Source organism: Quercus robur, chromosome 10 (genome assembly GCF_932294415.1).
Source record: "Quercus robur chromosome 10, dhQueRobu3.1, whole genome shotgun sequence".
Classification (NCBI taxonomy): Eukaryota; Viridiplantae; Streptophyta; class Magnoliopsida; order Fagales; family Fagaceae; genus Quercus; species Quercus robur.
Genome location: NC_065543.1, coordinates 41206408 through 41233458, shown reverse-complemented (window position 1 = coordinate 41233458; position 27051 = coordinate 41206408). Strand labels below are relative to the sequence as shown.

General features: G+C 33.9%; 2 protein-coding genes and 1 pseudogene across 4 annotated transcripts; 2 read left to right on the top strand and 1 right to left on the bottom strand.

Moving 5' to 3' along the window:
- Positions 1-481: 481 nt before the first annotated feature.
- On the top strand, positions 482-7065 carry LOC126702035 (microtubule-associated protein RP/EB family member 1A). Its single transcript, XM_050400633.1, has 8 exons — positions 482-831; positions 3004-3072; positions 3183-3269; positions 4361-4467; positions 4602-4744; positions 4849-4922; positions 5450-5563; positions 6592-7065. Exons 1-8 carry the CDS (start codon positions 724-726, stop codon positions 6727-6729), a joined length of 840 nt encoding a protein of 279 aa, XP_050256590.1. The 5' UTR covers positions 482-723; the 3' UTR covers positions 6730-7065.
- A 5692-nt stretch (positions 7066-12757) lies between these two features.
- On the bottom strand, positions 12758-15391 carry LOC126702615 (HVA22-like protein a). Of its 3 annotated transcripts, none has more exons than XM_050401371.1 (5): positions 15119-15391; positions 14827-14857; positions 14542-14664; positions 13234-13477; positions 12758-13030 (listed from the first exon to the last, which is right to left on the bottom strand). In XM_050401371.1, the coding sequence occupies exons 1-5, from the start codon at positions 15129-15131 to the stop codon at positions 12971-12973; spliced, it is 471 nt and encodes a 156-aa protein (XP_050257328.1). In that variant the 5' UTR covers positions 15132-15391; the 3' UTR covers positions 12758-12970. The 3 variants fall into 3 exon arrangements, with proteins under 3 accessions (XP_050257328.1, XP_050257326.1, XP_050257327.1); XM_050401369.1 differs by having other exon boundaries at positions 14831-14857; XM_050401370.1 differs by lacking the exon at positions 14827-14857.
- Positions 15392-24590: 9199 nt separating this feature from the next.
- Positions 24591-25566, top strand: LOC126702535 (transcription factor TCP14-like; annotated as a pseudogene).
- The last annotated feature ends 1485 nt before the right edge of the window (positions 25567-27051 follow it).

Below are 27051 nucleotides of genomic sequence, written 5' to 3'. Positions count from 1 at the left end.
CACAATTGACATTAGAAATTAGACACACTACCAACTAAGAAGTTTGCAGTCTTACTTCGCATCAAAACTTGAAAGATCTAATTAAGCAAAGAGTAACTCTATAACATATAAAAAGTCAGAATTTTTATTACAACTATTTTACGTGGCAGAATGTAATAGACTGTGTCACTTTCACATAAATCATTACTTACAATCTGCCATGTAGACAATTGCGACAAAAATTGTGCAAATATTTTTTGTGGTACTAGATTTTTTTTGGTTAAGAAAATACCAATTTAAGAAACACCCAAAGAAATATATTAGACACCCTTCTCACACCACAAATTGTTACTTAAAATAAATAATAATAAAAAATAGAAAAAGAATTTTTACTTTTTTTTGTTTGAGAAACAAAGAAAACTAATGTACTAGAAAATTGTCCTATAAGAATCGTGGTGACTAGTTATAGTGGGAGCCAGAGAACCAGTCCTTTTGTGGCCTTTCACTTTGGCTTTCAGTTTTTGTGTGTGTTATAATCTTAATCCTTCACCGTTCAATTCTTTCAGTGTTGGTTTTTTTTTTTTTTTTGAAAAATAACCAAAAAATTTTAAAACCCCTCCAAAGATTACGCATTGCATTAATAAACACTAATCCTCGCTCATCTTATCTTTCATATTCTCTCTCTCTCTCTCTCTCTCTCTCTGTGTCTGTGTGTGTGAGAGAGAATTGCTTCAAGGAGTTTCAATGGCGACCAATATAGGAATGATGGACAGCGCGTACTTTGTAGGAAGGAATGAGATATTGACTTGGATTAATAACAGACTTCAGCTTAATCTCTCTCGGGTTGAAGAGGTACTTGTTCCTACTTCCTATTCATTTTCTCATTTCTTGAGGCTTTGTTGGGTTCTTGGCAGTTATGGAATCGAAGTTTTTTACTTTCTTCCACATGGGTTTCTTTGGATTTGCATTTTCAACATCTTTCCCATTCCTGAATTTGGATTTCTATTCTGTATTGGATTTGTTTTTAAAAAAGATGTTCTTTTTATGTTATTAATGTTGAGAAATTTTTTACCTTTTGGCATTTGGGGTATTCCTGGGGTGGATTTAGAGTTTTAGAGGGTACTATTTAAGTTGACAAAGATGTTGTTTGGGTTTATTTTGATGACCCAGATGGAGTTTTTCAGAGATATGTGTCCCAATTATGGATTTTTGTTCTTACATACTGAAAATCATCCTGAATTTTGGTTTTTTTAATGTTGGGGGGCTTTCTTTTCCTTTACAAATGACGTGGAAATAGAAAGTGTACCAATATGTTACTATCATGCTCCTATATATATATATGTTGATTGATATGATGCTGATTGGGATGCCATACAATTTACAGTGAATTTGTTTATCCCTTTTCAATATTGTAAATTTGTTTTACAGTTTTGCCATTGCACAATTGGGTTTTACTAATGTTATACGTATTTGTAGTAAGATGTAAAATGAAAGCTACGTGTGTGGTGTGTTTGGGTTTAAAGTGGGGGTAAAGAGATGCAAAAATTTGGAATGCAATGAGTGACATATCATTATCTGGCCTAATCTATGTTAAGTTTTAAGTTATATTGTTTGTATGTGGAAGTTCATTGTTTCTCTCTGGTATAAACTGAATCAAAGATGTGTAAGGTATAAACCAAGTCTGATCTAACAAGTTTAGTTGAGAGGCTTCAATAACAAAGACACCTAAACAATTATCTTCTTCGGCTCAAATCATTTGTGAGGTTAATTAGTTTGAGCATAATGTTTATGTATGTTCACTTTAGTTTATGAGGGGAGAAATTAAGTTGGCTAGGTTTGTTGACAGCGCTAAGCATTGGGCAAAGATTGATGACTCTCAAATTTTGCATGTATTACCACTTTACCATTATAAATTTGCAAAGAAATGACCATTCTGAATTTTTTGTTATTAGATATATGGGTAAAATGCTGATTTTGGCTGTGAGTGGTTGTCCATGATATGCACTTCTTGTATAATCTGACTGTTCAGATTTTGTATTGATGTAGACCTTTCTATGTGTCAGCTTCACAAAATCTGCTCTAGGGGGCCATGGGATCACACACAAAGTGCTTTAATTGTAAATGAAATGTGCTGCCTCTAACATCCCTTAAAACATTAAGCTGTCTCATCATCCTAATGAATGTTTAAGAGGGTTTAAATTGTTTTTCTTGTTTATAAACTTTTATAGTGCGATCTTGGGTGCAATACATTAATCCACTTAGTACAAGTATTCATTTTATGTTTATGGACTATTTAGCATGCATGAAAACCTTATTTCTCTGCAATTTGTTCTATGATACCATGTGCATAAGGGACAGTGTATTCTTGATAGCATTGTCCTTGAAAGAGTTCAGATTCAATGGGTGGTAACGTGTGCTTGTGGGTGCAACAATGCAACCTTAACCCAAAGCATAATCTGCATGTTATGGACATGCTAAAATGCACGGTTTGAAGTATCAAGTATGCATGCCCCATTAGCAAGGACAATTTTCATTTTTAAATGCATTGATGGAAACTAATTGGTTGCTTGATAAAAAAAAAAAAAAAAAAAAGGAAATCTAAGTAAATTAAACTTTAGGAGCTTCATTTCTAAATAAAGTATAAAGGCCTGCAAGGTGTTCACATTAAATTTTACTGGATAAATCTTGCTTTGTAGTTGGAGATAAGGATTGATGGTCATGTTGATTGAAGTGCTGAATTTTCGTGGAACCAAATTTAAGACCGTTGATTGAGTTGGGATGGGATAAGCCTTATTATGACACTTGGTTCTTGTTAGTAGTCTCATAATATTCTTCATATGCTTTTTTATTTTTTTCCCTGCTGGGGACAAAAGAAAGCTAGTTTAGTAACTTTGATGGTAGTTCTCATTCGATACTTGTCAAACTGTTGCAAGTCCACATCATGCTTTTCTCATCTTAAATATTTACCATGATGAAATGGCTAACTACTTTCAATTTATTTTAAATGTAAATGCTTGTGGCTAGGCTGCATCTGGTGCTGTGCAATGTCAGATGATGGACATGACCTATCCAGGTGTTGTTCCAATGCACAAGGTGACAAACTACCTCTCCTGTTTGCTCTTTTTTCATTTTTTGCACCTCCTATTTCAATTAATAATTTTATCCATAAAATGAGCTTCACTTGTTGTCATTTGATATTTCAGGTGAATTTTGATGCAAAATCAGAATATGATATGATCCAAAATTATAAGGTTCTGCAGGAAGTATTTAACAAGTTGAAAATTGATAAGGTAATTTCGTCTTACTGGTCAAAGTTTTGTGTATAGAGCTTTGTGCATGAATTTCTTGTGTTTCCATTTTCTCTTTTACCTATCTTTTTTTTGTTAAGTGTTCAGTTTTGTATTATCATGTTCCTTTGAGCTGTTGACTCCAGGGTGGAATTAACTTTTAGGGTTTGCCCATTTCTGCCAGACCTTTCTGACTGTGAGAAAGTTGGAATTGAATTACTTTCTGAATTTCTCGATCAGTTTTAATCAGGCTTAACTAAATCTAGGCCAGTCAAGTGATACTAGGGAAAAGAATAAATATTTTTGGGGAGATCTTAGTTGTACTGGATACATAAGAAAGGAACTTAAGATAAATTCTGGTAAGCAAAACTGAAAACTAGTATAAATGGAATTTCACAATACAATCTTTCACAGTGGTGGTAATGTCTTGGCGTGGGACTTATCATTCTTCCAATTGGAGGACCAGTGGAATGATCCAACCACTTTAGAAACTATATCTATAAAGTCATTTTGCATATGTGGTGTGAATGTCTTGGATTGCAGCTCTTACTAGTGGGAAACTTTTGTGCAGAATTTCCTTCCACAACCACCTGAGTTTGGTTATAGGATTTGCCTGTCTTAAAAATCAAGCAAAATGTGCAAATACTGAATTTTAGAGTAACGACTCATGCCAACTGGTCTACAGATACGGTAGAATAGGAGCAATGACCTTTCAATTTCTAGACTCTAAAAAGAGTGTAAAGTAGGGTTTTTATTTTATTTATTATAAATCTCTTGGTATCAAGGTCCCTTCAAAACGTCAAAACTTCCTCTGAATGGAAACTTGGAAAGATTGTGGGTTGATCTCCTTTATGGGAAAAAAAGGGAAAAATAAATCTTCTTATCATGCATGTATAAATTTTCACTATAAAGGAAATTACTCCATTAACTTTTAGGTGCATTTAGATAACCAACAAAAAGGATGTAGTGCAAGCCTCAATTATTGGATCTTAATTATATCCTCAATTAATTGGGAAGCTGGATTAGGGAGTTTTTTTTGTTCAAGCTAGAAAATTACATTTGCATTGACTGCTAAGTTTTTGGCTGTATGGCAGCATATTGAAGTCAACAGGCTAGTTAAAGGACGACCTTTGGACAATTTGGAGTTCTTACAATGGCTGAAACGCTACTGTGATTCTGTAAATGGTGGCATTATGAATGAGTATGCTAGTTTCTCTTCATTCTCCTAATCCCCTTTCCCCTTTTTTGATACTTTTTTGAGCATTGTTGCATCAATATTACCATATACCCTTTGTGAATTTTCCCTAAATTTTAATATTTTTTAATGTCTTATAGGAATTATAATCCTGTTGAGCGAAGGTGTAAGGGTGTGAAGGATCGGAATCCTAAGGGGTCTCAGAAGAACCCAAGATCACTGCAAACAAATAATATGCACAACCATGGTTCTGGTGACACAGTTGGTCTTAATAAAGCCTCTGGTCAGCTTGTTTCACCTTTATTTTTTTGCTGTGTCTGTGCCTTTTATTTTTTCCATTTATAACTTTTCATCCTTCCCATTGTTGTTTGCTGCTTGTTGCTATAGGGTTCAGGCAGGGGAAGACATATGCAGCACCAGTTGCTAATTCTTCAGGGGAGGTTCAGGCTCTGTCCCAGGAGGTATTGGCATTAACTTCACCTGGAAGATTTTTTCCTATTTAAATCCAAAATGTGAGCTTTATATTAGTTGTTTATGATGGCTGCCTGAGGAGATCATCCTTCTTTATCATTAATTGGAGGATACTTAGTGCAGACAGCACAAAGGTAGCACAGGGATGACCCCACTAGTATATTTTTTAAAAAAGTAAGAGCAATTGTATTAAAGAAAAAACTCACACAAGATACAATAAGGGACAATTGGGATACTCTGTGTGACCCACCAGTGTATTGATTTCACTTTGAAATTTCTTTGGATCAACAACCATGCTTGTCCTAGACGTTCTCTCTCTCTCCATTGATATAATAATCCTGCGGCTGAAACATTTTATTGCCTGAAGTTCGATAGAATTGATTACTCTACTGTTCCTCTCATTGCCTTCTGTTATGACTGTATATGAATCAAGAAGATATTGTGGTCTGGTTGGCAGAGTTTCTAATAGCAATACTAAGTCTGGAAAGTTCTGTTGTTATATGCTTTTGTCTTACAGATTACTGATCTCAAGTTCTCTGTGGATCTTTTGGAAAAAGAAAGAGATTTTTACTTTGCAAAATTAAGGGATATAGAAATTCTCTGCCAGACTCCTGATCTGGAGAATCTCCCGGTAAGAGTTTCTAGAGATCTTTCATTATGCTCAACTGCTTGTATTATGGTTTTAATTATGTTCATGTATAATGTCAAGATTGCATTCTCATCTATACTAATAGAAAGGGGATTCCCCTCTGGTGTCATCTTTTAAGTACCCAAATGCCAATTAGTTATAGCTCAATAGTAACACTTCCTTCTCCCCTAATAATTGGTTGGAGGATGAGGTTGTGAGTTCAAGACCCACTAGGTTCGTGTGTAACTTACCCAAAAAAAAGAAAAAACTGTTACATTCCCAAAAGAAGCTTAGGAAAAATTACTTAATAGAAGATTATAGTTATATAAATAAGCTAAAATGGTCAGAAAAAAAAAAAAATTCTAGAATGCCATTTTAGTAAATTACCATCACCCAACTTCTAGCCTATGTTACCCACCACTTTCTCCTTCAGTTACTCTTTCCTCCATTCTACATTTTCAATCTCTCTCTATATTTTGTAACTAAATATAACTTCCCACATCTATTTACTCTTTTCTTTTTGTTTTTTATGCCTGCTACAGTACTACATTCTCAACCATTTTTAAATAGTTTTTAAAACAAAGTCATACACATTGCGTGTGCCCTCTTTTAGTAAATTTTATTCATATTCGTAAGTCTTCCATGCTGCGTATTTCTTCTGCTAGTGTTTCTATATCTTGTTTTATTGTCGTTATTTAGCCAAACTGTTGTCTTACTCATTTGATTCTCCCAATATATTGAGGGTGATGAAGGAATCTAGGTACACTACTAAAAGATTCCAAAGATGTTATCCTGATGTAGGTCTGTTTCTGACCCAGAGATTTGAATCATCTGCTAGGAGACTAGGAGTTTTCTTCTATAACCTATAATATTTTGAGCTAATTGTTATGATGAGGATAATCCTTGAATACATCATTTTCTTCCCAGCTAGGTTATTTTCTAACCTTTGCATAACCACAGGAATGTCTCTGTTGTGTGTCCTGGGTTTAAGGGTTTTGTGTAATTTATGCATTTATTTAAATCCTATGCAGATGTCAGTTGCAGTTAAGAAGATATTATATGCTGCGGACGCAAAGGAATCTGCACTTGCTGATGCTCAGGAGTATCTGTCCCAATTTACAACTTCTACTGAAGCTGAAGTTGAAGCTGAAATTGAAGCCGACGCCTGAGTGTTATGATTAACAGATGAGGTTCTTTCCTGTAAATCGTAAGACACTTGCAGGGCCTTCTGGCTAGTCAAGCTTCATGCCTTTACTCGATCATGAGATACTAGTGATATTTCACTTAGCTTCTTCAGCAACTAGTTACTGTTTATGAAAGGCTTGTAGTTTTATTTATGTCTACTTGTATCTGCTGGATAGGAAAAGTAACTAACCTAAAAATAATGGATTGAATTTCTTCTTTCCGTTTTCTTGCTGGAACCTCATTTTAGGGGATTGGTTGGTCACCCACAACTTGCTCTGTTAAGGCAAGTTTTTATTTATAAAGTATTATTTGGTACAGAATTAAGGTGGCATTGTTTATCTTAGAGCATTATTTTGTTGCTTGATTTCTTTATAAGGTATGACCGGACATAATAAAAAATTCTAGCTATACGGTTTGTTTTGTTTTGTTTTGTTTTTTAAAATATTTCTGGGAGAAATTGTTAACTAGGATCTCAATGCATGTTCCAAGTTATCACTCTTCATTTTGCCAATGCTAAGAAATAAGATCTTTTCTTCTTTTTTAACCCAGATAACTTGGTCTGGAGCTGGAGGGAAATTTTGTGCTTTAAATATATGTAGTGCTTTTCTATACTCACATTATAAGGAAAAGATTGGAAAAGATGTAACAAAATCTTGAATCAATTAAAGGATAGCATTGCAACTTTGTTTGTTTGTTTTTGTTTTCTTGGGATAGCATTGCAAGTTTTTGTTTAAATTATGACTAATTAACATTTTGGTCCCTGAATTATTTATTAAAGTTCAGTTTTGTTACAAAAATATTCCTTGTGTCAGTTTTGTCCATAAAATTCTAAAATCTAGCTTGCCGACAATGTTAAATTGTTTCGGATCATACTTCCTTCAAACTCTTATGTTTTGTATAAGAAAAAAATTAAAATTAATTACAAGTTGAATCACTCATCGATTTTGATTGAAATCACTCAATTTTTAATAGGGATATGAGAACAAGAATGTTGAACTATTCGCAAAATCTTAGACTACATTAACACAACTTAGAGATAAAGCAGAAGGTGGTGTTTATATCACACTGCTTATAGCACACAAACGTATATAGACCTTTTTTAGACCATATCTTTTCCCATCTAAATTATTGGGTCTATAATATTATTGCGGGGTCATAGTCATAGAGTAATGACAATGGAATTTTCCCTTCCCATGTGCCATCAACGTGGCAATTTCATCTCACTGGTTCAGTTAATTCGAATTTTTCTTCTTTAGTTTATTTGTGAGGAAGCTGAGATCAAAATGGCAGAAATAAGAGGTGGGTTTTTTTTTTTTCTTTTTTTTTTTTTTAAATGATACTTGGAGGATGACTCTGGAAATTAAATTTGATTTCAACACAAGTAATGTTACTATATTCCCCAATTAGGAAAAAAAAAAAAAACTATATACCCACTAATGTGACATATTCTGAGCAGTTTTAGGACCATACACCATTTTACAACTTTTTACTACAATTCTAACGTGACAGATTATGAATGGTTGCCTACCACTTATAAACAAATATGCTATTTTTTCTTCATCTCTCAGATTTTGTCACATCACAATTGTATCAAAGAAGTTATGAGATAAATTGTGGTACAAGAGTTTCTCATATATTCCAAGGTTGAAGGTACTGAAATTGCCAGCTAGCTAGTCGAATCCTCCAATGCTTTCCGTTTGTGATGTGATTGAGGGCATTATTAACGTGAGGAATACTACTTTTTCCTTTGATGGGAGTGAGGAATACAGAATACTACTTTATGATCATCTAATACGAGTAACAATCTCCAACACAGTGAAGTTACAATTCACAATAAGTACCCAAAAGAGTGGGGAACAACAAAGATACAAATTGACAATTAATAAAGAAAAGGCAACAATTCTAATGGGGAACAAAAGCAGTGAAAGTTTTCTCCAGATAGTGACATGAAATCCTAATATCTCAATCTCTTCCTCTGAAACCAGTAAACAGCCCCATCTAACTCCCTCTCCTTGTGCAGTAATGTCAAGATAATCAATTTGGAAAGAAGCCTAAAACAAACTTGACTATTATTTTTAAATTTGTTGTCCACACCAGTAATATAATGGATTTTATATCCTCAACTAGCACCTCTGTTTTCTTCAATGCTGTCAGGCTAACATTTTTATCGTATTCAAGCACTAGACAAGGTGATCTATAATTGCCTTATCTATTTGTGTTGTATATGGAATTTTGGGTTTGTAAATTATGAATGATGTTAGTTGGGTGGGTCAGTTTCTGTTTTTTTTTTTTTTTAAATACAAGATAGAAATTTTACTCTAACTTAATATAAGTGTATATATGTGCGAAACTCTCTCCTCGAGACTTGAACTTGTCTTTTACTCCCCTACACTCAACAAACTCTTATATTTGTGAAATGACAATCACACTAAAGGTGTGCTATGGTGGTGAGTTTCTATTAGAACTTCATGAATTGGACCGCCCTTTTTTGCATCTATTTTACATTACCATCCTCTATTTGCTCCGGCTGCAAGAGTGTCGCAATGCCATCAACCCCGCCAAGTATGAGAGTTTACTTTTCTCTCAACGTTTCATGCGCTTATGACTCCATTTATATCTGTGCTTTAGTCTCATATATTTTATTTACAATCGTTCTCAAACTCCAGAAAAAAGATGAGGCCTATGAATCTATGATAGGTTAAAAGCCAGTATAGAATTTACACTCCATTATGTACAGAGATAATAGATCCACTATAGATGCACAACGGGATGTTCCCTACTAAAATGCATAGTATTGGATATGTGAAAGTAGATAAGGATTGGCTAGGTCGTTTTTTTTAAAGCAACACGCTATATCCACGATTGGATATAGTGAAAAATAGACAAGTTCTTGCATTTGATGTATGCATGAAAAATAGACAAATGGCAAAAAAACTTTAGCCTCCCACAACTAGGATGTCCAAATTCTCCTTATTGTACTTGCACAGAGTTAATGAAGAAACTTCTTAGTTAAAGGTCTTGTAATTCATCTAATACTTCTTGATGTTCCAACAAAAATGTTTGGGATTCAATCACCCATTCTCCTAATTATCGAATGACAAATGTTAACAAACACCATGTGGTGCTTGTTAAGGTTGGACTAATGTGAATTCTACTTAATATTATAATTTTTTTTTTCTCTAAGAAGCTGGCTCCACAGCTTAAAAGCTGCAAAAAAAAAAAAAAAAAAAAAGGACAGAAAGAGGACTGGAAATTTGGGCCCAATAAGGAAACAAATAGAAGGTCTGGTTGGTCAAGCGTAGGACCACCTTGTGTTTAGTAAGCTTAGTTCTCCTCTAGGTCAAGTATTTTCACAGCCTCACTATGAACCAATCCCACAACCTTGTTGCAACTCATTAACGCCATACTCGTTTCCTTGTGTTGTTCAGGCTGACGTTGCCTTGTTCTTGAATGAATCAAACAGAACTGCACAGCTATGATCCCTATTCACAAGTTGAATCTTCCATCGCAAAATGGTGTGTCCAATCAAATGGGCGTGGCTCCATCGCAACAAACAAGTATTCCAACTAGGTGTGCAATCATTCTTGAAGTTGTAACAATAAGTATATAGACACAATTCCACACCCAATTAATATGTCAAGTTGTGATTAGTGCATTATAAAAATAGTATCAATGATGAACTCGTGTGAAAGAGCGAAAGTCACATTGAGCATTGAATGATAACTTCAGAATTCAGAATTCCGTAATTGAATATTACTATTCATTCGTAATTAAAAGATCGGTGAGAAAAGAAGAAAAATATAAGATCTGAACCTTTATTGTAAAGGACCCAAATTAGGTTTGTCTATAAATTCCAAAAATTATCTTAGATTGATATGAGCAGAGAGAGAGAGAGAGAAGTGGAGTTTGTTTTCAGCAAAAGGAAGAGAGGAGGAAGAAGAAAAAAATGAGTAGAGAGAGGAGGTATTGGAGAAAAAAGATGAGGAGAGAGAGAAGGGATTGTCGACACTTTGATTTTTGTGAATCCCGTGTGCATAACTTTTTTATTAGAAGTCAACAACTTTGCAAAATATGTAAAATTAGGTGTATTAGTAGAATTGTTGTTCTTTGTAAAGTGAGAAAGGCTAATTGTAACTTGTTACAATCTATACATAGATAGTTTAATAATGGGATAGTAGATCATGGACGTTTATTACAAAATCATTTGGAGCAGTCGATTTGTGGGTCCTTTAGGTTAGTAGTGGGAGCAAGTGAGGAACTGCTAACCCAATGGATAAATTTTAGCCTCTCATAAATGAGTTGGTGTTATGATTTCCAATGAGCAAAACATTCCACTTATCCACTAGTAAAAATATTGTTCATAAAGCTTTAGGATTCACATAGATAGGTGACCCTTTCTTAAGGCTATTTTAAAGCAGCATTATCATGACGTTCATCATCTGAAACAGAAGGTTTCAAAGAGGCTATCACCATCAGCCATATTCAATATTTCAATGCTTAAACAAATAAATTTGTGGGCAGTGAGTGAAAGAAGAGTTCCTCAAAAGTCAAAACTTACCCAAGGTTATTCAACCAAAATCATTGACTGTCGGTGTCAACACACCCATAAATACAATTAAGTCCACATTTTTTTCTACTTTAGTTGAAACTTTGAAGAGGTACCAACATTTTCTTGGTCGTGACTCATGACTAGCTCGTGGCCAACAACAGAGGGGCTGGAGTAGCCAATTTAACATCTCCAATAGACTCTTCAAAGCCATACTCCTCTCCAAAAACCCACAATACAAATATAAGCTCAAACAATCTCTCCAAAATGCAAAAAAATTAAAATAGATGGGCTACAGTACTCTCCACACATGAAGTGTTACCGTTGCTCTCCAAATGAATTTTTAAGACAGAAATATTCAGCCCTTCTCTTTCCACTTACTAAAATATTCAGCCTCTCTCTCTCTCTTTTCTGTGCACCTTAACTCCTCCCTCTCTCTCTCAAATGTTTCTCACGACAAAAAAATCACCTTCCATTTTTCTTTTGACCTGGGCTTAAGGAAAAAAAAAAAAAAAAGTGGAGATGGGAGGAATGGCATTAAGAGTGGAGGGGAGGATTTTGATCAAGGCAATGAACTGCATGGAGAAGCTGTGAACCAGCAGTCGTGGAGGGTGGACAAGCAGTAGCAAAAAGCAAGGACGATAGGGGCAATGGAGTCACGCAGCTGATTGATTTCCACTGTCTCTCATAGGTCTGTGCAGGACTATGGGTAGTGTTTGGTTTGGGAAGGAATCGGGTATGACCATGTGAGGAGACATTAGAAAGAAAAACAGATAAAAAAATAAAGATTAAAGAAATAATATTTAAATAAGATAGATAAAGTATTAAAAAATGTACTTGAAAAGGTAGGTAGGTATAGCTGTTTGGTTTTTAGCCAAACTGATAGAGCTGATGGAGATGCTCTTAAGAATGCTGCAACTAGCAAGTAGGAACTAAGAAAGTAACAAACGTTATCCTTTTGGTTTAGAAAAGCACCAAACTAGAACACGGTACAATAGATCTAAGGTGGATTTAACAGGGGACCAGAATAGAGAAACTTGAGCTTAGATAATTTGAGCAATGAACATGGACCATCCAAGGAAAGAATCATAGGGCACAAGTTGAAGGAGCACCAAGGGAACACGCATGACGATTAAGCTAAGGAAGTGAGAACTAATATATGAGCAACAACATGTTTATCAATGAGAATATGCAAGCCAAAGAGGAAGGCCAAAACTACATGGATAAATTATTAGGGTAAAATACTACCGAAAAAATGTATGGGTCAATCATCTAATGCTTTAGTTCTTTAGTGAGCATCGTGGACCGGTTTCCTATCGTCAATTCAAATATACAACTAACTGAATTCGACCTAGTATGAGATAGAAAATCTCTCAAAAAAGACCAAAAATGGTGGACCAAATTAAAACTCTGGTTAAAAGCCAAGACCAATGGAATCAAGACGAAACACTAGTGCACAATGATGATGCATGGAAACAAAGAAAAGCAACACAACCTTTTCTAATTAGTAATTACATGTAGTAAACTAAGAACATCCAGTACATTTTACAACCAAAGATTGTTTCAAACAACAAACAGAAAAACCGAATATTAACTACCCACAAAAAACCTCTAATAACAGCCAACATCTTCTCTCCACAACAAAGCACGTGGCAGAAACATAATGAGAGATACAAGGCTCAATACCTATCGTCCTCAAAAATGTTCGAGTAACCTTCACTACTCCTTGATTTGTCAGCCTGCAAAACAAGAAAAAATACATTAAGCCAGCATTGGGGAAGCATTAATTTTTAATTCCATGAATTGCAGAAACAGATGAGATATATAACATAAGTACACTATTGACCGATTGAATCAGCTAGCATTTGCACCATTTACCAATATACTCTCAAAAGGCATGTACGGAATTATTTTCTGAAAACATTAAGGATGAGGAGGATACCTTGTTAATAATCTTCTTAAAATCATCTGTTCCATTTTGAGCAATATATTTCTCTGCAGCAGATAGAATGTCATCTGGCTTACTGAAGACATCCTTCTTCTTTGGAACATACCAGATGTTAACAGTCTGCTGGTTGACAAATAAAGGTCTCACGTAATGATCGTAAACATATGCAGCACCACTGAAGTATGGGATGACCAACCAGCACGTCAAAATCAGCTTTGCATATGGCCAGATAGGAATCCTGCCACACAGATATACAATATTCAAGCAAAAGCTAAATGATCTCAAAAGTATTTCTACATATAAAAAGCATACACATCAGTACTGTTTTCTTCATCAGTAGGATTGGGACCCAAGATGTATTCCTAATTGGACCCCCCTTCCCCTTAACCACCTGAGCCAAAAATACAAAAACAGTACTATGTGAAATCTGTGAGTTAAAACAGCTCGAATGCTTAATACAATCCAGTACATAACATAAATCCTTGCCATATAATGACAGCCCAAGTCTAACACCATTATATTTTCCTGAAGTAGTACTTCTATTAGAGAGTTCTACAAAACTACCAAAATTAGCAGCAAATTCAAGCACTTTATCTCCTGCTGAAACAACACAACAACCTAAAGCTAATTAATTTCAGAATGGTTCCAATTGTCTTTGCAAAGAAAGAGAATACACGTTTAAGAGTACCCTATGAAGCGCAGTTTAGAGAAAATAACCACTGAGATAGCTAAAGACCAGACGCACCAAGTTCAATACCCATATTTTGCATGAGTTGGATTTGCTAAATAGCAATAGCTTTTCAAATATCAAAATGATGGCAAAGAAATTGCAATGTGAGAATGTGAGATACATTGATTCTAATGACAATTAAGTATAAAACAAAATCATCATCATAATCTTCTCTGATAAGTAATACAAACTCATAGTAAGTAAACATAAAAAAAGACGTACTAAACAATAAAAACAAAGCATTATTCCTAAAATTCTGAGGCCAGCTATGGATAATGAAACCTCAACAAACCAATCAAGGTCAACCACATGTTTTCTTTTCTACCATTCTATTCTATCCAAAGTCATACTATGTTACCTCTTCAATTGACATGTTCTCCAACTTTTTCATTCCCTTGAGTTGAACCAAATCCCAAAAAAAGTTTGATGCAACAAATTAACCATTCCAAGACTTAAATATCAAAATTAAGCACAATGCATATTCAATACAATTCACACCCTCCCAAGTCCCAACCCAAAAAGGAAACAAATCAACAGGAAAACAAGCTACCCTTTTTTACGTTTCTACTTACCATTCAAGAAGTTTGGCAAAGGTGAGCTCAAAGAGCGTGATCATGGAGTACAGAACCCAATAAGTAAGCCATTGCTGATCATCTATAGGTGATTTCGTTTCAATTGCCCTCACTGAGGCATATCTGTTAAATAACCCAAACCACACCAAAAAAACATACAACTTTATCATCAAAATTGAACACTACCCATCACAGAAAGACAAAATAATTGCAAAATTTTAAAAAAATCAAGGTGTACGAGATACTATTATCTTAGAAAGTCCAAAAGAAGAAATAGAATCTCACTTACAAAGGATAAACAAGACTAACCACAGGCCTGAAATCCAAACAAATAAGTCAAATTAGTGCAAAAGAAAAGTAATCAAGAACCAGGTCTACTACATTAACCTGGGTTTGAGAAATTTATTAAATTTTCGCTCCTTTTTTTCCAATAATTAAAAAAAAAAAAAAAAACCTTTTTTTAAATTTTAATCACATAATATGAATATCTGTCCAAAACCCAAATAAAAAAAAAATCAATATTCTTTAATTAAGGAAGCAAATTGGTAAAAAGTAGAGAAGTTAAAGGAAGACATACCCAGCGAGAACATCAAAGTTTTTGAGAATAACCTTGAGGAAGCTTCCAGCACCAGAACCCATCTTTGATTCCTCAATGTGATTTCTTTAGTTCTGATCTCAATCAGTTAATCTCTTCCCTGAAAAAACCAACCGCTTGTTTTTGTCAAATTTAGTATTTTTATTTAGAAAAGGTTAGGATTTGTTGGTAAAGGCAGAGAGAGAGAGAGAGAGTGTGCAGGTGTCTGTGTTACAAACTAAAAGCAGACAAATGTTTGAAAAGCAGTGCCAACTGCCAAGTACTAAATAAATAATAGAAAAAAGAGAGAGAGAGAGAATAATATTGTTTATTTACGTTAAGGTGTTCCTGAAGATTGTGGTTCACAATTGAAGACGAGGTAAAGCCGTAAAGTCATGTAGAACTAGGAACCATTGAGTTTTGTTTCTTTTTTCTGATATGAGCCAATGAGAATTGATCTGTGAGGAGGGCCTGGGTGCACCGTTTTCACACTCAATATTTTTCGTTTTCCCAAGTTTAGTTGCAACAAATCTTTGTTACGTTGATTGTCAGATTGGTACTCTGTCTCTCCTTATTATCACAGCATTGCCACTCTCGAGTAAGTTCTGATCAGGTCGGTGGGGGAAAATTCTCTCTCTTCGGACACTTTAAAGGTACTGAATTGAAATAGCCCCCACCTTTTTTTTTTTTGTTTTCATGTGTTCTTGTTTACGTGGAAATCAAAGTTTCATTATATACTTATATTGGTATATAATTAGTTCCCAGCTTTTTTTTTTTTAGTTGGGGTGCAAAAATAAACTATTAATGTCTCTATGGGAAATAATAAGTGTGTTATAAAACTCTTAACAATTAGTACCACCGAAATCTAAATTGAAATTAGAAAGAACCACTACTATGGTGCACAGGATTTTTTTTTTTTTTTTTGGTGCTGAATATGGTGCACAAGATTGGAATTTGCATAATGCAATTAGTTAATTATTCTTCATATTCAGTGCCGGCTCAATCGATGAGCAAAATAGGCAACTGCCTAAGACCCCAATAAAAAAAGGTTCCTAAATTTTTACCAATAGAGATATTCTTGTATCAATAAAAGTATTAATTAAATCCTAAATATTCACCAATAAATAAAAAGTAGCTTTTTTTTTATGAAATAAAAACCAGTTACAAAAAAATATTTTTATTGGATGGGTCAATCATTTAATCTTACACATAAATATTAAAAAAACTCATTAATCTTACACTAGTAAATAAATTTATACTCACATCCTATTTAGAAATATCAAAAATATAACTTTATTACAATTTTCAATCATAATTTTTTAGTATTTGGTTATTTTATTTAATAAATAGTGTTTATTTTAGTTGTATAGTAATTGAATAATGCGATGGGTTCATTTTAGTTTGTAATTTTTTTCTAAAAAAATAGATTTTAAATGAATAAAAAAACTAAAAGTTAAATAAATATTCTATTAATATTAAAAGTATAAGAATAGACCTCACTTAAAGTTATTGCATTAGGCCCCACAATACCTTGAGCCAGTCCTATAGGTTTGTTTTGTTTTGTTTTGTTTTTTTTTTTTTTTTTTTTTTTTTTTTTTTTTTTTTTTTTTGTGTGGTCTTTTTGGTGTTTTGTTTCGTCACTGATTTTTCAAATTTATTCAAAATTTTTATTGTAAGGGTCAATGCAAAACTGGCATAACTAGAGGTAGACATGGCAAAATAGATCAAAATTTGCTAACCCAACCTCGAACCCACCTGTTTTAACAGGCCTAAACATGAATTTTTTTGGCATGCATAAAAAACTAGCCAACTCACAGCCGACTCATTTTTTTGCGAGCCAACTCAACCCATTTTTTAAACTTTTTTTTTTCTAAAAAATGTTTAAACTATATGCCACGATGTTAGGTGCACTACACTGACGCTATTTAGCCATTTAGTAGCCACCAATGGCCATGCCCCTATTTATTAAAAAAAGTTAATCAAAAGGAAAAAAAAATACAAAAGGCAAAAGCATTTACAACCATGGTTTTAAAACTTGAACCGTTTAATGAACTGGAAAAGGGAGATGTTAAAAGCTTTTGAAATCGGACTGAAATTCAATTGAGGTCAAACTGTGATGTGTCATTTAATTTTTTAATATATTTGATACTTAAATTGGTTTATATTTATTAATTTTTCATTCCTATCCAACAAGATCTGCGTGACCTAATGGTTTGCATGCTAAAAATGTTATTTTCACTCGGTGAGAGCAGGTTCAAGTCTTGCTAGCAGCATATTTTCATCAATTTTTACCAAGATAATGACATCGTTGAACCATGGCTTATGAAACCGATCCAAGGACCAGTTCCTAGTTAACCTAGTAAGACCGGCCGGTCCAATCCGAGTTTAAAAACAATGTTTACAACTACACGTCTATTAGATTCATCAATTTTTACCAGAATAATGACATGGCTAAACTGTGGCTTACAAAATTGATCCAAGGATCGATTCCTGATTAACCAGGTCGGACCAACCGATCCGATCTAGGTTTAAAAACAACATTTACAACTACACATCTACCAGACGTCTACACTGCTAAACATCTAACTCTAAGTTAAATACTAAGAACACGTTTGGTAAACTGTAATGATAATTACATTAGAATATTGGATAGGTATTACAATGTTTGGTAGACTGTAACTATAATTATATAGGAATAGGTATTATAAAGAATACAAGACGTTGTAATGTAATACTTATTACTATTTATTTGTTTGGTGACAACACAATAATATAACCTTGAAGACAATAAAATGAAAGCATTTTATATCAAACTTAATATATAGGGATAATTACACTTTGTCCACCTGTGATTTGCCACTAATTCTATGCGCCCACCTGTGGTTTAAATTTTGACACTTTGCCCACCTGTGATTCTCACCGTTACCCAACTGTAACCCACCTCTCCCATTTCCGTTACTCTAACACAGAAAAGGTAAAAAACAGAACCCCACACGGATCAAAACTCACTCTCTCCCAAAACTCACTCACTCCCATCCAATCCAATGAAGATCCACAACAAAATCCACATAGATTGGAGATGCAAGCACATGGGACGTAAGTACTGACAAATCAAGATCCTCATAAGCAAGGTACCCATTGAGATATACATTGAAGTACAGCAAGTTAAGTGCACGACTAACAATATCACAGAAATGCAATCAAACCAAGTATTGAGCACCACCTGAACCCACTGGAAAATTCCAAGTGATGTTAAACCCTGAATCCAAATTTGTGTTTTCCATATTCATTTCTTGGGTAGTCATATACACAGCAATAGGCCCAATCTCTTGACTTGCACCTCCAGGTTTCTGTTTTGAAATTTAAATTTCAAACCCTCTAATTTTGATGAGAAAAATCACGCCAAATGCGTCTAAATTGTGTATGAAGGTTAATAATTTGAATTTATTTTTTCTTTATTTCTTGTGGGTATTTTTTTTGGCTTAAATTAGAAGTCAATTTGAAATTCAGAATTCTGGATCTTATTTTATTTCTAGGTCAGGTTCTTACTTATTGGTTATTTTTGGCTTAAATTAAAAACCACTTCAAATGGTTTGTAAATTGTGCAGGAGGACTAATAACCTGAAGTTTCTTTTTTTATTTTTTGTGGGTATTTGCTTAAATTAGAAAATCAATCTGAAATTCAGAAATTTGGATGTTTTTTCATTTCTAGGTCTGATTCTCACTTGCTGGTTATTGGTTTTTTTTTTTTTTTCTTTCTTTCTTTGATTTAATTTGGTTTTGTTGCTTCAGATTTACTAAGTTGTTTGAAGAAGCACTTGACACGTACTAGCATTGCATTGCATTGTGTAGGATCTTCGTTGGGTTGGATGGGAGTGAGTGAGTTTTGATCCGTGTGGAGTTATGTTTTTTACCTTTTCTGTGTTAGAGTAACGGAAATTGGAGAGGTGGGTTACGGCTGGGTAACAGTGAGAATCACAGGTGGGCAAAGTGTCAAAATTTAAACCACGGGTAGGCACATAAAATTAAAGGCAAACCACAGGTGAGTAAAGTGTAATTATCCCTAATATATATTTTAGGAAATATCTTACTCATATAATTATATTTCCTAACAAATAATTTTTTTTTTTTTAAATTTGAAAGAGAGATTAGTTATTTTTTATGATTTTTTATTTTCATAATTGTTATGTGCATATGGAAAGTTTGTTTATTTGGAAATATATTAATTTTAGAAATTAATACACCTACTAAGGAATAATTATCATAACCTTTATAGAAATGAATAGTTATTCCTCATTTTAAAGAATAACTATTCATAAGAAATGACTATTTCCTATAATAAAGACATAATCAAACTATTGAATAACTAAACTATAAAAATAACTATTACATTACAGTACTTATTACAATCTACCAAACATACCCTAAGTAGTAGAGTTAAATACTATAAAGAAGTTACTAACACTAAGTCTAACTAGCACAAAACAAAACAAAACTAAAGTAAAAGAAAAAGTCCAAAAGTTCATATCATTAGTGAACTTTGAATCTGAAGTGTGTAATATTAAAACATATACTTTTTGTGTTTCTTCGAATCTATCTCTCTCTCAATTTGTAAATTTGTAATTATAAGTATTATGTCAGTGAGTTATTAACATGAAAGATTTTGTTATTATGAGTGCAAAGAATTTTAGTCATGCACAAAACTATAAGAATTCGAAGGATATGAAAAGTTTTAGGGAAAATTATAGTAAACCCACCTATGGTTTGGTCCTCTTTGACCTTGCTTACCAGTGGTTTAAAACTTAACATTTTGCCCACCTGTGTTTAGCTTTGTTTGGTCTCTGTTACCCACCTTTGACTTTTCCTTTAAAAAACAACTTTTACCACGAAACATTACATAACACAAATCAAAAGGCTAGGGTTTGATTTTCTTCAAAAAACATAAATGAACATTACATATAAAATTCCAAACAATTACAAGTCAAATTGTTTGAAAGAGCTTGGGCTAGAAAGTTGAATTTACTGTTTGTAAGATCTCCTTGCCATAATAGAAAATGGCATACTTGGAGATGTTGCCGAAGAAAAAGAAGTGGGAAAGAATGCATAAAAAATTGAAAGAAACAAAGACACGAATGTCTTTAAAAACACTTGAAGCTACAATTCATTTGCAGGAGCAAATGACACAAATTTAAAACATAATTGGAAAGGATATTGAACCACATAGCTGTAGGTATTACTATGATATACAACATGTGCTAAATATGTGCAATATATTAATATTCCCCTCAAACTTGAGGTGATGTGAAGGAAGTCAACTTGGGTTTGAAGATGAGATCACGAAGTCAGCCTGACGGATAAAACTTAGTAAACATATTAGTAAGTTGGTCTTTAAAGGAAACTGAGTATAAATAAAGGCTACTCTAGATGATGATCGATGAAGTGACAATCAATCTGAATGCGCTTAGTATACTCATAGAAGACATCGTTGTGGACATAATGAATAACATTTTAATTGTCAACATGAGTACGAGTACACGTGTTCTGAACAACACTCATATCCACTAAGAGTCATCAAAGCCACAAAAGCTCTAATTTTCAAATAAAATAAGACATTTAAAGTAGCCAAATCATAATAAACAAACCTCTTAGAAAAAGGCAAGGGTAAAAAAGAGATGTCCCTTAGAGCATCCACAGCAGTGGAGCTAAAAATTTAGCGTTTTAGCTCTACCAAAAGTTACTTTATCTATTTTACCTACACATATGCTGCAGTAGTGGATCTATTTTAGCTTTCAACACAATAAAATAATATATCCCCTACAATAAAATAATATACCCCACTACCAAAAAAACATCCAAAGCACCTACCACAACCACCTCTACCATCAGCCATAGCCACAACCACCACCACCACCACCGGTCACAACCACCACTCTACTTTGGCAACCACAACACAACATAGAAAAAAAAAAAAAAAAAAAAAAAAAAAAAAAAAACCCACAAATCCACTGTCAAAATCATCCACCACCACTACCATAGCCAAAATCAACCACCACCACCACAACCACCAAACCCATATGAAAATACATAAAAAAACACAATCACAGCAAGGAGAAAAGAGAGATGGACAGCAGCAGTGGCTAGCGGCTTGGGTCAGAGCGAGGTGGCTCTGTGGCGACTGGGTGAGTGAAATCGGCGAATAGAGGAAGATGGGTGATCGGCGATGTGGGTCTGCGGTGGCTGGGTCGATGAGGGCGAAGTGGGTCTGTGGGTCAGTGAGGACGATGTGGGTTTGTGGGTCGGTGAGGGCGATGTGGGCGGTCTATGGTGGCGAGCTGTGCCGGTGTTGGTGACGTCGAGAGAGTGAGAGGTTGAGAGACTTGCCGGAGTTGAGAGAGTGAGAGGTTGAGAGACTTGAGCTGAATGAGAGACCGGTGGGGGGAAAAAAAAAAGAAGCAATTTGTACCAGGGGAATAAAAAATTACTTTTTATTTTTAGATGTGAGCTACACTGCACATCTATTTATAGATGTGCACTGTAGCAATTCAGCTAAAAAATTTAGCTATTGCCCCACTGCTGCAACGGAGTTTTGTTATGTTTTAGCACATCTAAAATAGCTATATAGCTATTTAGCTCCATTACTACAAGTGCTCTTACAAACTTAACTGCTCAAACGTGTGAAAGTAAATGAAAGATTAATGTCACAATTGTACAATTAAACCTTAAATGAGACCTAGCAAATTAACATGCATGATAAGAATGGCTTGCACCATATACGACCAATTCTTATTCCCTACTTACTGTAAGGACATGATTGTATGTTTTATGATTGTCATGTAAAAATTAAAGCCATTGGTCGTCTTTTTTTTTTTTCTTTTTTTTTGGTTTTGTCCTCAAGGGCAACCGACATGCTACATGCTGTAAGTAGCATCTATTTAAAGCACCAATTCCACGAGACTTCGTTCCCGTTGGTCATTTTTATACTTTTCATTGGACCATTAGAATGACACGCATTTCCTCTCATCGTGTGTCCACAATGGATCCAAAGTTTTAACAGTTAAACCAATGATCTCCCACTTGAGCTTTGCATAAATTAATTTAACAAATTATATGTCAAATCACAATCAGTCAATCACAAACACTCATTCTAATTTAAACTCTTCAATGCGATAAGAAAAGCAAATAGAGGATAAGCCTTAGACGTCTTGTGAATTAATAGCAATCTCTCATCTGCAAATAAAAAAGCCAAGGTTTTTTTTTTTTTTTTGGTTGAGATTTTGAACGTGTTAAAATTGACTTGAAAATAAAAGTAAAAAATGTTTAAGCTTAAGCTCAAGCTTGAACCAAACATAAAAATAATGTTTGAACTTAGTATTGTCAAAAAATTAAAAAGTTTGAGCTTGATTTGATTTATAAATCAAATCAAGTTCGAGTAATATATCAAGCTTTTGAGCTAAAGATTTAATATAAATATATTATCAAGCTTATTTGATTTGGACAAATGGTCCCAACTCTCTCTACTCTCAATTAAGTAAAGGATTAGTAAGATATGATTTTATTTTCCAAGCTCATATCAAGCTTATTACGAAGCACATAACTAGACTTAACTTGTTTTTTTATCAAGCCTTATTATTCACAATTATGTTCATAAATATTTTGCTTGAGCTCGGCTCATTCAATATGCAAACTTAAAACTTAAGCTTAAACTTAGCTTGTTTATAAACAAACAAGCATGAACGAACTTTTTATTAAGTCAAGCTCAAATTGTTTGAATCATAACCCTACATCCAATAGTTTAGAGCTACAAACAAGTTATAGTTGAGTCAAGCTTTATACTTTCTTAGGCTTTTGTTTGTTAAAAATTAAATGAGCTTGAGCTCGGATCAAGCTTCTGTTGAACTTTTGAACCTAAGTTTGATTTTTACTTAATATGAGTCTGTTAAGCTAGCTTGACAAGTTTACAAATTTTATAAAACGTACCACTTGAGCACCAAGTAACCAAACAAACATTTCTTCTCAAAAAAAAAAAAAAAAAAAAAAGAAGAAGAAGAAGAAGAAGAAACCAAACATTCTGGACACAATGATAAGTAATGGCCCAAAGGGGTATGCAATTATGCAAACTGCGCATAATTAAAAGCCAAATTAAACATAAAAATTGAATTAAGAAAACCAAACTATTATAGTTGAAGTTTAACAAGAATATATCAATACTTTTTAGATATATTTTTGTAATATCAAGTTGCTTATGAGCCTAGATGACCACTACCCTTGTTTATAAATTAGTTTACGAATTTTATTTTTGTAAGCCTGAACAACACACATTGTTTGTCTTGTTCAAGCTTGATTCATTTAGCCTTAAAATCTAGTCTGAGTCTGTTTGATTGGTAATTAAAAAAATGAACATATATAAACAAGTTTTTAGAACTTCCCTTCATATCTCTATCACACAATATTTCATGTTCCCTTATTTATGAATTATGAGCCTTGTTGATGAACTAGCACACAAGTTTACTTTGAAAACCTAAGAGAGATTAGCTGTGTCTTGCTTGAGCTTAATTAAGTCATTAAAATTAAACAAACCTTAAAATCAAGCATAAGCTTGTTTATTTAATAAACTAACAAAATAAACTAGTTTTTATCAAGTTGAACTTCAATTACTTATAAACAATTTGGTTCATTTGCAGATAGAAAAGGGTTCTTGGCTTCCACTACTTTTCCTTACCACACGATTAACTTTTCCTTCTTTATCACACAATCTCACAAATTCTTTGATATGATGTATAGTCAAAATCAAAGAGTAAAGAGACATTTAAATTATTTTTCATGAGTGGTATTTTATTGTCTAAATATTTATTTTGGGATGAAAATATTGTACAGAATATTACAAATATTGTTAGAATTGAATTTATTTATTTTTGGACTTACTTCTAATATTTTTTTAATTGAATGTGTCTTTTTGTTTTAAATACATAATAACAAGTAGCAGTAAGTTTTAATCTTTACATTTTATCTAGGTAATGGATGATTTGATAGTTTCTCATTAAAACAAAAGAAAATTTCAACTAAAAAAGTATTGAAGGTAAGTAAAACTTTTTTTTTTTTCCCTTTTTTTTTGACCTTTCCCAATTTCCAATTGGGTCGATTCAAAATTCATCAAACTGTGCTTTTATGGGACGGAGTAATTATTGTAATTATCACGTTAACCATCATGAATTCATGATATTTAGCAAAGACCGTTTATGGGAACACAACTGTATTACGCTGAACCATGAATAAGAGTCTGGAGAGAGGGAGAGAGAGAGAGAGAGAGAGAGATTTACAAAAGGGTTGTCCACATTTTAATGGAAGAAAACCTCCCCATCTTTGTGAAATCTTTTTGGGTTTTTAATTAGCTGGGAAATCTAGCATTCTTAACTCTCACCTCTCCATTTTAGACTCTCTCTCTCTCTCACTCTAAACCTATTATTTCCATGCGATCATGGATGGAGGTGATGAGCAACTCCACCGTCCAAATTTTCCATTCCAATTGCTAGAAAAGAAAGAAGACGAACCTTGTTCCACTTGTCCCTACCCATCTTTAGCTATATCCCAAGACCCCAACAATAACACTAGTACAACTGCTCTTCAACCCACAAATTCTACCACTTCTGCTATTGCTGCTGCTGCTGCTGCTGAAGCTTCAAAGAAGCCACCACCGAAGCGAACCTCCACCAAGGACCGCCACACAAAAGTTGATGGCCGTGGCCGCCGTATCCGAATGCCAGCACTCTGTGCCGCCAGGGTTTTTCAGCTCACACGTGAACTGGGTCACAAGTCCGATGGTGAAACCATTGAAAGGCTACTTCAACAAGCTGAGCCTGCCGTGATCGCTGCCACTGGTACCGGCACTATCCCAGCTAATTTCACTTCTCTAAATATCTCTCTAAGAAGCTCTGGTTCAACCGTTCAAGCATGTCTGTCCCTTCTCAACTAAGATCCTCGTACTTCAATCCAACCTTCAATATTCAACAGAAACATCAACAACAACAGCAAAGGAGATCATCAAGCCTGTTTCCAGGTATTGGGTTATCATCAGAAAGTACTTCCACGCTTCTTAATTTCCAAACAAGTTGTAATCTCAACACCATGTTACAAGTTAAGCAAGAATTGAGGGATGCCACGTCATCCTTGGACTCGTCGGAGACAACAGAGGAGAGAATAGGAGGGAGGAAGAGAAGACAGGAACAAGACTTGTCTCCACAGTCGCAGCAGCACCAAATGGGGAGCTATTTGTTGCAGTCTACGCCGGAGCAATTCCAGCGAGCCACGGTCAGATTCCAGCGTATTTTTGGATGGTTGCTAATTCTAATAACCAAGCTATGAGTGGTGACCCTATTCGGACATTTCCTTCGGTTAATAATAATCTTCTCGAGCATTGTGATGGGCATTCTGGTTATTTCATTTACAACAGGTGAAAAAAAAAAAAAAAAAAAAAATTTACTATGAGTGCAAAATTACACTTCACAGTGTTAAAAGTAGACCATATATAATATAGGGGTAAAAATAAAACAACATTTTGTCGGTGATTACTTAAGGTAACTCTTAAGACTCCCTTGTCCATTTTGCCCCTGAAAAACACAATTATTTTGTCAAAAATATGGTGCAATGTAAAGTAAAACAATTACTTACAAAAGAAATTGCAAAAATTTCCAAAATGAATTATCATGCAAAAGAGATGAAAAAACTTACACTTTGAAGGTGGTACCGAGCTTCTTTTGCCATGACCTATACAAGAGAAATAAAAGGGGTAGACAATTACAACCAGATTATGACTAGTATATGTTATGAAATTTTCTCATTTTAGGACCAGAATCATGGCACATTTTCAAAGTGTGTACTGTGTAGAATGGGAACTCACCTGGGTTGCAACCATGGAAATGCCAAGGAGAGCTAGAAGCAGAATGCAGAGAAGCTTAGCCATGGCCATAAGTACTAGGCAAAAGAGAGAGAGAGAGAGAGAGAGAGAGAGAGAGAGAGAGAGGTGGTTCAAGTTGTCTAGGTAGTGTGGTGTGTGGCTTAGTTCCCAGAGCAAAGTAGTCCTGGCCTTAAATAGACTTGGTTGATGAGGGACTCTGACATATTGCAACATTTGCACGATCTAATCTATTGGTACTACAGTAATATTTTGCCTTAGAAAAAGACATTATATTTATCTGATCTATGTTTAGGGTATATTCCCAAAATGTCCATTAGCTAATAATGCACTAGAGATTTGTGCCTTAGCTGATTTTATTAACCTTAATTCCAACATGTTGGAAAGAATAAAGAACACCATAATTTGTAAATATCCTTCTTATTATATTAGTTATTGATTTCTAATTCTAAGTTTGGTACATTATTAGATTTAGACCTGATGATTGCATGTGGGAGCTTTACTTCAATTTTATTGGCTATTTAGGTTTGATGACCGTGTATTATATCAATGCACAAAAGGTGGAAAATGGCATATTAGAATTTACTCAAAATAGATATAAAATTCATCAACATATATGCAATTTGTTTATAATGTGGACTTAAACCCAATTGGTCAAATCCTTTATAAATACTCGTTTTAAACTCAAAACATCATTTTGCAATAGCTTATACAAATGCACCCTTAATTTATTATCCTAAGCTACAAAACTAAATAAGTAAATAATTAATATGATCTCTTGTCATCAACTATGGACTTTCATGATTAACATGATATCAATTTCCTATATAAAAAAATAAAATAAAATAATAACAACAAAAAAATGATATTAATTTTCTCTTTGAATTACAAAGAGTTGACTCTTGGGTAAGGATTTGTGATGTCACCTAAGGATGATTATATCAAATTAAAAATTAACATTGGACTATAATCTAACTAATTGTGATCTAAATTAAATGTACAAAATGTTAATAAACTTATTAAAAGG